Source organism: Centruroides sculpturatus, unplaced genomic scaffold, assembly GCF_000671375.1.
Source record: "Centruroides sculpturatus isolate CEXI.00-Female unplaced genomic scaffold, Cexi_2.0 scaffold54, whole genome shotgun sequence".
Taxonomy (NCBI): Eukaryota; Metazoa; Arthropoda; class Arachnida; order Scorpiones; family Buthidae; genus Centruroides; species Centruroides sculpturatus.
Genome location: NW_019384340.1, coordinates 1,268,097 through 1,278,688, shown reverse-complemented (window position 1 = coordinate 1,278,688; position 10,592 = coordinate 1,268,097). Strand labels below are relative to the sequence as shown.

The following is a 10,592-nucleotide window of genomic DNA, read 5'->3' as shown; positions in this document are numbered from 1 at the left end:
CAAACAAAAGACGAATCGACGAGATTTGAAAATCGCGTAACTCCGGGTTCGCGTAAGTCGGGGTAGCGTAAGTCAGGGTATGACTGTATTTATAATTATAATAAAGTTACAATAAATTAAGTTAATATATAATTATATGTACAGTACCTAATTTATATATAATTTATATATAATACTGTACAGACAATAGAAATCTCTCCGTAGCGTGGCGCTACGGACAGCGGGAAAGTAGTTCAGCTGCCCGATGACGTTTTACGTAATTATAGGAGTTTTTTTTTTACCTTTTTTTACGGATACCGTCACAATTTTTTCGCAGTTTTATAGGAATCGTAATTATAGGGACCTTAATTATAGGGGGTTCGACTGTATTAACATTGAAAAAAAATATATCTTAAAAAATTTAAAGCACGATATTTTCGATTGGTGTCTACTCGACCAATGAATTGCATCATTCCGTACCATTCGGGTATCGCAATAAACGTGATAACGGTAGGCCAAAATAACCAAACTCTTTACGTGATTTTCGTTTGAATATTCGTTATATTAGAGTATTTGATTTATATAACAACAATGATTATACCAACAACAATTTACATAACCAATCTAACACATTTTACATTAAACATTTTTTATTTTTCTACTGTACACAATTCAAAGAAATTTTAAAATGTGTTTGATTATTCAATCGGTGTGATAAATCCTTACATAAGATAATCTTTTCTTGTTGTATAGATCAAATACTGTAATATAATACGATACAAGAGTTAGTAGTACGAAATAAGCTAATAATCTTAATGTTTGTTTGTACTTTTTGCCGGGCAACGCCGAGCGTATCTACTAGTTAAATATAGATTTGAACTGTAAAACTTGTACGAATAAATTGCCCCGCATTACCGCTTGCCCCGAACAAGCAATACACCTGTTCCAACACTGTTCAAGTGATGGGTTAAACGTAGCCTCGTCACAATATATATATAGAATATAGTAAAAATAAATGGCTCCCGACAAGTTCATCTACGAAATTATTCCTAATTTAGTAGACTATATTATTTGCATTTCACTAATGAATGTAATTAATTAAAATCCGTAAATCGAGTGAGAAAAAACGTCTGATATTTTAAAATTATTTATAGTGTACGACGAACGGCTTTTTGCCGAGATTTTCCAAGAAGTTGTGTGAAAACAATGCTTATCAAAGAAGTGTGTGAAAATTTCGACTATTATTGTAAAAAGGAAAACTTCACCGAAGAAGATTTAAAGGTAAATATTATAAACTTTCGCTAAGTTGCTTACCAAAGTAATCAAGTATTATTTAAGAATTCTTTCCTTTCGATTTCCAGATTCTCACAATTGTATACAAATTTTTTAACGATTTAGACACTTTAAATGAATTATGAATTTCAATGTATTAATTCTCTGTTCTGATTATTTATATAATTCATTTTGAAAATATTTCTGTAAATAATTTACATATTTATTAGGGATATAGATCAAATTTTCGTGGTCTGGACTATAAGGGCTGTTAAAGTGGTTGATTTTGAAACTAACTTCCAATTTTTAAAATTCCTTTTTATTCTTTTCTACTGTTTTGTGGTTATTTAAAAATTTATATTACAACTAGCCATTCACTAATTTTGAACTTTATCGCGTCACAAGCGCTGGAGATGACGTTATCCAAAAATGAACAGATGAAGCAATTGTTCTTGCTTCATCTATTGCTTCATCTGAAATAAAAATTGTATGAAATTGAGTTATAATCTAACACTTTCGTTCAATTTTTAGTTTCCTTATGACTTCTGGCACGAGTATAATCGGTCAATAATTGATGAATACGGTATTAGAGAAGAAGATATTTTACCTTTTCTTTCAGATAATCAGTAAGAAATTTTCAATGTGTACTAAAATTACGAGACAAAATTCGGAAATTATATCTGTTGGCTATCTATTTTTCACAGTAGTACATTACGAACAATTCAATTGGATGATTTATTAAGACAGAGGAACTGTTATTCTATTCAGCCTGAAGTTTATATGGAGCGGTATAAGATGCACGATATTATTGATAATGGTAAGTATTATATATTATATATATATATATATTTGTAAATAATCGATAGTTATATTTGAATTTATAGTTGAATCTGTCGATCTCGAATCTCATGGAAACGAGAAAAAAATTCAAGATAGGTTTCGAGATATAGAGATTCTTACATATGTGAGGTAAGCCGTTGCGGGTGAGGAGTATAACGACAGCCGACCGGTCTACTCCGTCGTGTGGGAGTATCACTGAGACAGGTTTCTATCGTAAACCGTTTACTAAACATAAAAATGATGCTTACAGCTACTTTTAACAATCGGCGTAAGGCCTATTCAAGGACGAACCAGTTCGTATAATAAAAAGAGTTCAATTGTCCAAGTGTACGCTGAGCTGCCGGTGAAACGACGCGGAGAGCGTCGGCCCCGGGGCGCACTGCACACTTGTATTCGACGGTCATCGTCGGGAAACACTTGGGCGAACTTGCGGGTTAGCAGTCGAAGACAATTCCAAACCGTCGACTCTGGTTTCGTTGATTACGAGACGGGAGCACAAAACTTCTGTGAAAGGAGCGCTACGAACTCGAGACTAAGAACTTTTAATTAATGTCCTTGAAAACGCGGTTTTATAGATTTTTCCCCCGCAGTCGCCTCTCCATTGGTCTCTCATTGTTACTTGCTGACAATTCGAAACCCGATGAAGGGCGCGGGAGAGATTGCGACCGAACACGACTCCTCTCCGGCCGTGTTTCTTCGACTTTAGTCATGCTATTGTTTTAAATCTTTAAAAAAACTTCCATTGTTCAACTCAGGTCTTTAATTTCCTCCATTTGTGTTGTAAAACGTGGGTATTATTTGTGTTCAAGACCAACACATTTTCGGCGACTGACCTTTCTCAGTCGCCAGGTTTTGGGAAAATAATAAAACAAATACATTACAATAGATTTTTAATAAGATTTATTTTAATTGAATTTTTCTGGCTTTCATTTCAGCAAATTCATTAATTACATCTTTATAATTAATATTTTTAACGATATTGTATTCTATCGAAATAATAGAAATATTCAAAGAGCGACATTGATATTTGGGTAAGACTCAATTAAACCAAAATCATGAAGAGCCTGTAGAATATTAAGTGGAGATATTTTGTATAAGAGTCGTTACTTTAAACTTAAAACTTTCAATTTCACTTGTGAATTCGTACTTTTTTAAATTTTTGCGATATTTAATAGTGAGATCTGTAGCCGATTTTTTAAAATCAGTAACACTTGTTTATTGTAAAGACGAGCCACAAAAAAAAAACAAAAATCGTCAGATAGTTTTCGTTTTTTGTAACGCCAATCTATTTGACACAATAGAGTGTCAAGAACACTGTAAATTTGTATTTTAAATAATTTTTCGGGTGTCGAGTTACTTTTTTCGTCTGGTGTTTTATATATTTCCATTATCTTAACTTTTTTTTTCGTTTATTAAGAAATCCCTTTTCTATACTTTTTGTTTTTTTTAAGAATATGATCAATAATAGCATCTGTTAATATTGTTGGCCATAAAGATATATCATTTAATACTTCCATGTATCTATATATATCGAAGGGCTTATCTTTTACTTGATGAAATTTGTTTTACATCTCAAATGTTTTTGTTTGGATTTAACACTACCGAAAATCTTCTCTTGTACTGTACAATAAACTGTAATATAAATTCTAGAATTACTTTCTTAATAATTTTATGTTTTGGTTACATTAAACACGAAAAATTACGATTAACGTTGTTTTTCTTTCTTTCTAATTGCATTTTACATATAGATACAAAAGCAATTGGTTCACTTTTTATAAGATTTAACCCCGAGGAAACGACTTATCCAGGTAAGCCAATTAGTGTCGTAGCATCATTTCATTCTAAAGATGACATCGTCAATCCATTTATAAGTGGAATTACTATGACTCCAGGAAACGCATACATCGTCCAGTTAACACCCGCAAGTGATTGTTGAATTCGAAATAAATACTTCTACTTTCGACTGAATTTATATTCAATTTTGCTTTTACAGATTGTAAAAACTCTTTTACCTTCTCCATTCAGCACAAACTGCGAAAACTACTTCGATTCGCAAAACAATTCATTTTCATTCCCTCGCTATGTGAGTTAAAATAAATGTTAATTTCTAATTAAAACAATAATGCCTAAATATAATTTGTATTCTTTAGCGTTGTCTGGCGGAATGTAAAAAAGAACTCTCGCTGAAAAAATGTGGGTGCATATTATCTGATTATCCTTTTGTTACTGATGAAGTTTGTGATAGTTTGGGTAAAAGTTTATTTATTTATAAGTTGGTATGAAAAGTAAAAGAAATAAAAATGAACGAGCAATTATTAATGATATTTTAAATTTATTTCATTTAAAATATATTCTCTGTACGTCAAATTAATACTGTTGTGTCTTGCCCCTGTACACCATACTTGTCCGTTAGCAAAGGAGTCGTGCCAGACATATATCTAACTGCTTTCAAGGGATGTTTTGAATTGAAATAACTTTCGGTTTGCAGCGGAAGTTCTTTTATAGTTAATCGAAGCTGCCTTACCCTGTAGTTTCGAACTCTCGTCTTAGAGTTTATTTTTCTAATTCCGTTCTCAAGAGCGAGGAAGGACAGTCGGACGGTGAACAGAAGTGGAAATTTATAGTTCTACAATTTTTTCTTATTGCAGTTCAATAAATTACGGTTTGTTCCTTAAGTATGAATTGTATATTCTTAAGTATACTCAATTCACACTTAAGTAACAAAAAACAGTAAAATATAACTTATTCATTTTTATTTCTTCATATTATATAATTTATATTATTTCATTTTATTTATTCATATTTATCTTTTTAGAATTTCTGAATTTTCCTTGTTCAATAAACATGAAATTCTGCACGGATAAATGTCCAAAAAGTTGCGAGTAAGTACAATCTTCTTTATTTCTAATTAAATAACCGAGAAATTAGAATATTAAATATATATACGTTTTAAATAAAATCATGAAAAACAATAAAATATTTCAAATCCATATTATTTTAGTTATCATTTTAATTCTCAAATTTTAGTTTTTCTCCTTTTTTTGAACTTTTCTAAATACGAATTACAAATAATACTTTGTAAAAATAATCACTTATTTATATTTAAAAAATGATCAGTTTTTAGATTATATTATTTATATTTTACTTGTGTTTAATAGAAATTGTAACGCTATATCGTTCGTTTTATAAGTGTAGTCATTATGAACGTGAAAATAGCCAAGTTTTATTGTTTGCTTGTTATAAATATATAGTAAAATGGGATGCAATAGGTCACTGTTATCAAACTACATCCCACTGGCCAAATTCGATCAGCGACACATCACTTATAAATGATAGAAGTAGGACTACTTTTGCTACATCCTTCGATTATAACAATTTCTGCAGCGTGTTGAATATCTGTCTACACATTACACAACTGTAATTGTTGCTTTATTGTCTGTTGTTTTCTCTTTTTTTACAACCGATTTCTTTAAAATTACATAATTTTACATTTTTTTTATAAAATGAAATGTAAGATGATAAAATTTTACCTAAAAGTTATTTTAAATTCATTCATTTATTTAGTTCATAAGATATTTTATATGCTTGTAGGCCGGCGGTTCTCAATCCGCGGTACGCGGAACACTTGAAATGGCTTAGGAACACGGGTGCTCCGCGGCTTTAGGCATATAAAATAACTTCTGATATTCATTATAATGTCTTTGTTATGTATAAGCGATATTAAGAGATAATGTACAGTACGTGTTGAAATATTGAGAATTTGATTATTTACATGTATATTAAAGTTAAATTTTAATAAATAATACATACTTGTATAAGTATAAAACGTATATATACTTATAAATATTTATAATTTTTTAAGGTTTACAGTGTTTGAATACAGTGTGAGAGAAAAAACATTCGATTCTGTAAGTCGAGTAATATTAAAATATAAGTAATATGCAAGTTTTAAATAATACGTTATTAATTTTTAAATTAATAATGCGAAATTAATACTTTTATTAACGTTTCAGAAAATGTTTAACGAGAAGGTACTGAAAAGCAGGTAATTTTTAATTTTCCAAGTAGAAATAAGTAAAATTATAAACGATAATTTAAAACTTATTTTCTAGAGATGAGTATGCCAGAATACATTTAATATTTAAAACTCGAGAATTATATACATACAGTTTAAAACCCAAGTTTCAGGTAAATTTAATTTATAACCTAAAAGAAACGTGAAGAATTAATTTTTTCATGAAAATTTTATAATTATATTTATTTTCAGCCCATCGAACTGTTTGGCTACGTCGGAGGATATATTGGGATTTGGCTGGGAATATCTCTGATCGCAGTTTGCGATTTCCTAGAAGCCATCTTTATTTATTTCTATCATATTATTACCAGAAGAATTCCTAATATAAAGTAACGATAGAAATTTACTCATTCTCTGAAATATTTACATTTTAGATATTGTATAACTTAATTACGCCTATTAGAATGCCTGATTTTTCTACCGTGTTCCGTTTTTAATTTAAACTTAATTTTATTTTACCAATATAACTGCTCTTTGATTACGATAAATGATCATAATATAATGTTTAATAATTATCGTTAATTTCGAATAACGTCAGCTCTGTGCGGATGTCTCTCAACGTCTCGTGTAAACAAGTATTTTTAGATTTTGAATCTATTTTGAAAGTAATGACGTAATAAATAATACGTCGTTTTGAACACAATTTCGTATGAAATTCGAAACTTCTGATAGAATTAAAATATTCGCGCCGTTCTCTATATTATGGTGAGAAGAGGAGAACAAAGGGTAAGGCTAAAATAAAAATTTTGCTTGTTTTCTTTGTGAAGCACGGAAAACTGTTTAAGTCACGTAAAAAAGAACAAAATACAAATCTGAGACTCATTACAGTTTTCACGTGTCAATGAACACATATGTAGCTATGTTTGAAGACTTTACTAAGGCACATCTGGTTATATCTATCACATCTCCTATACTGCCATATACGTTTGAATTTCTCACGGCTTTCAAATCAGTCTTTCAAACCTAATTGAATTAGACTGGGTCATTTTTATAGTAGTTTTTTTTGGGTCTTCTTTTTCTCTGCCCATCTTTCAAACTTGGTCATACTGAAATGACTAATATACTCGATATCTATATATAAAATAACAATTCGGTGATAGGATATTTTTTTGTTATACAAAGCTTAACTCGTTAAGCTCTTGTTTTCCAGTAACGTAGTTTAAACGAAGAAAGCAATCTTACAATATTGTAACACGGTACTCTCGACTTTGAAATGACCATCAAAAGTGAATGTGATAGGCACCTTTAGGGACATCCGAGAGGTGTAGTTTCCGGATACAAGACTGGATGAAAGGACACTTAAAAATAATTAATGCCACCTCGTCCGAACCGAAAAAATGCAATTAGATGACTTTTTAGTTAATAATCGAACATTCTGTTTATATTTTTTATATTTTGATTTTAAAAAGTTATAATTTCCGTATTGACTACAAATATTTCCGAATTTTACTTTAATTTAAAATCTAAAATATTTAATAGTAAATCAAGCTTTCTATTAAGGAACATATAGGTGATTAATCCGACTCTCGAGAGTTGATGTTTCCATTATAACTTTTGAAATAATTTTTATGTACGTTCGCTTATACTTTAACTCTGTAGTTTTGAATTCCTTTCAAAATTGTCTTCAAATGATGTATTCTTTACTGTGTTTGGATTTGGCATTACATTTCAAAATGGGCTCAAACGCTAAAAACATATTTGCTTGGGGTGTTGCAGAATTTTTGCACCAATAGTTTTCACTTCGAGCACTATACTAATGTGTGTTTAATGCAGCAGTATTCTCACAACCTACGTGTTGTGTAAATATCTGATTACGATAGAATAAACAGAATAATTTTAAATTCATTCTATGTTATAAGTGGTATTCGTAACCGGATCTACTGTTTTAGAAACGAAAGTACAGACATTTCTTTCTTAGCGTTTTTTAATCTAATGTCTTTTGGTTTTTAATACGAATTTTTAATATAATTGAAAGGTATTGTTATGGCTAATTATACCGACTAATTAAACTGTTCAGCTAGTATAAATACTATTTTTCATACAAATTTCATGATATAATTTAATTTTATTATTTTACTGATTATTATTATGTAGAAAATATAATATAACAATAAAGATTTTTAATGAATATACATTTAATTGTCTGATCAGAATAATTAGCCGTAATTGCAAACAGTCACATATTTTGTAAAATACTTTTGTAATATTTATATAAATTTTGTACTAATATAAGTAGATTTAACCTATTACACGTTAACTAAAACTTAATCTGACTGTAATTGTCATCGATGTAATAATTTACAAATTTTTTCAAACACACAATATAAAGTTATTTTAACAAATATACATATTCAAAATATTAAGTTTATATGTTATTCTACAAATATATATATTTATATATATGTAGACTCTTTTCGCTCTGATGGCACTAACTTGGCACTAAGATGCAGACTCCCTCACCGCCTCTGTTATCTGGAGAAAGTTATACGGTTACTTAACTACTTAAATATTTAAACTTCTATATTTGTTGAAGGTAATTTATGTCGGAAGTTTTAATTTTCAATTTGAATATTTATAAATGATTAAAATTTAAAAACCGATCCTTATAAATAAAGGAACTTGTACATTTTCACTAAATTAATCAATGAAGTTTCAGATATTGAAAGTAACTATACTATTTATAGCCTACATTTCATCACTAATTTAGCTCGTTTGTTTTCTATCCGATTAAATAGTAATGCTACAATTAATTTCCATCAGGCATCATACAAACAACGAAAAAGTAATATTTATAGGCTGGAATTCTATAACAACTCTGCTCGAAATTATTCATATTTAACCTAGAAAAGGTAAGTTTTGTTTTTATATTTTTACCACTTTTTGATATCTAAATTTAAACTGATGTTTCTTCGTCAGTTGAGAGGCAAATATGATAGAATATATTAAAAATCCAAGCAGTAAAGATATGAGTCGATATCTTAGAAGAGTATTAGAGAAAGTCATCTTGACGGGAATTCCTCAAATCGTCACAGATCCAAATATCAAAAGGAAAATATTTAAATTATTCATTTTCTCAGTACTTTATATGGATTTTCCTTTCAATTTACTCAATTCCTATTATTATATTTCATAGATTTGACTAAATTAAAAGTCTTTGTAAAACTTATGATCCAATCATCTTCCGAAACCAACAATTACAGATTGTGACACCGACGAGTGAATATTATTTTAAATTCAAACTTTTATTACCACTTAATTATTAAATTACTTCTTGTTGCGATTATTATCCATCAGGACAGTAGTTTATTAGGGAGCTTATCACAGATTAATAAAATTTTGAATTTCACATTCAAAGTTTTATTATTAGACTATTTTTACACTTCGAGCGAAGTATTTAGATCTATTTTAAATTACTATTAATATTTTTGTTACCCGATTATTATAATAAATTACCCGTCGTTCAACTATTTATGTATAAATATTTTATATTTAATTATAAATATTTGACGATCCCTCGACGACGACGACGAGGAAACTGTTTATAATTTAATATAACGTTTGTTTTTCATTAATGATATATAAAATTAATTTAAGTTATTACCGTAGCTCCGGAGGTGAAAAATTTCCTGGGGTCTTTGAAATTATTTACAGAGAGAGACCAAGAGCATTTTGTGAAGATTTTAAAAAAGATATTTGAAAATAAACAAGTAAAACGGCAAAACCGTATTTGGGACAAGACCATGTCTCGGAGACAGAATCACTTTGATGCTCGAGGCAGGTCTCGTTCTCATTCTCTTATCTTCTTTGATATCGCTGCTTTTGGGCGCCATCGTTCAAACTTCGCCGGCCACCATCATTTTCCATGAAATTAACCTATCCAATTTCGAAATTTCTCTCCGTTACGTGTCGGCCCGGGTCGAATTTTTGTCGATGCCTAACGAAAATTTCCCGTTTATGAAAAAAATAATCGTGGCTATTGTGTTGTCCGAAATTATTTTTTATTTTGCGCAAACAATATAGGCCTACAGTTTAACCCGATTATAACGTCATCGGATGTAACGACGACCCTAATATAACGTCAAATTTTTATCGGTCCCACGATTTTACTATACTAGATAATGTTAAAAAACCTACTTGTAACGACATAAAACCTTGTTTTAATGTCATATTTGAAGCGCTCCCAAATTTACAAAATTAAATTACAAATTTTATTTAACGTAGAAGAAACCACGTGTTCGGTCCTAAGGTCGGAGTTCGCTTCTTAGAACGACTGCAAGTGGTACTATCCCCCACCCAACTTCGGTGGGGTGAGGTCAGTGGTGATATTCAGCGGGATCGCACAGGTTCGGCCGAACCCGTTGTTAAAATTTTCAAAGTTTTCCGAACCCGTTGTTAAACACACGTAACATTTCTCAGTCGTTTTGTT

General features: G+C 30.0%; 1 protein-coding gene across 1 annotated transcript; it reads left to right on the top strand.

Moving 5' to 3' along the window:
* Positions 1–1,139: 1,139 nt before the first annotated feature.
* Positions 1,140–9,131, top strand: LOC111633483 (degenerin mec-10-like). Its single transcript, XM_023378067.1, has 14 exons — positions 1,140–1,260; positions 1,783–1,877; positions 1,956–2,068; positions 3,840–4,012; positions 4,085–4,174; positions 4,242–4,341; positions 4,907–4,973; positions 5,954–5,999; positions 6,105–6,136; positions 6,204–6,279; positions 6,359–6,495; positions 8,574–8,699; positions 8,902–9,015; positions 9,083–9,131. The coding sequence occupies exons 1-12, from the start codon at positions 1,186–1,188 to the stop codon at positions 8,587–8,589; spliced, it is 1,020 nt and encodes a 339-aa protein (XP_023233835.1). The 5' UTR covers positions 1,140–1,185; the 3' UTR covers positions 8,590–8,699; positions 8,902–9,015; positions 9,083–9,131.
* Positions 9,132–10,592: the final 1,461 nt, after the last annotated feature.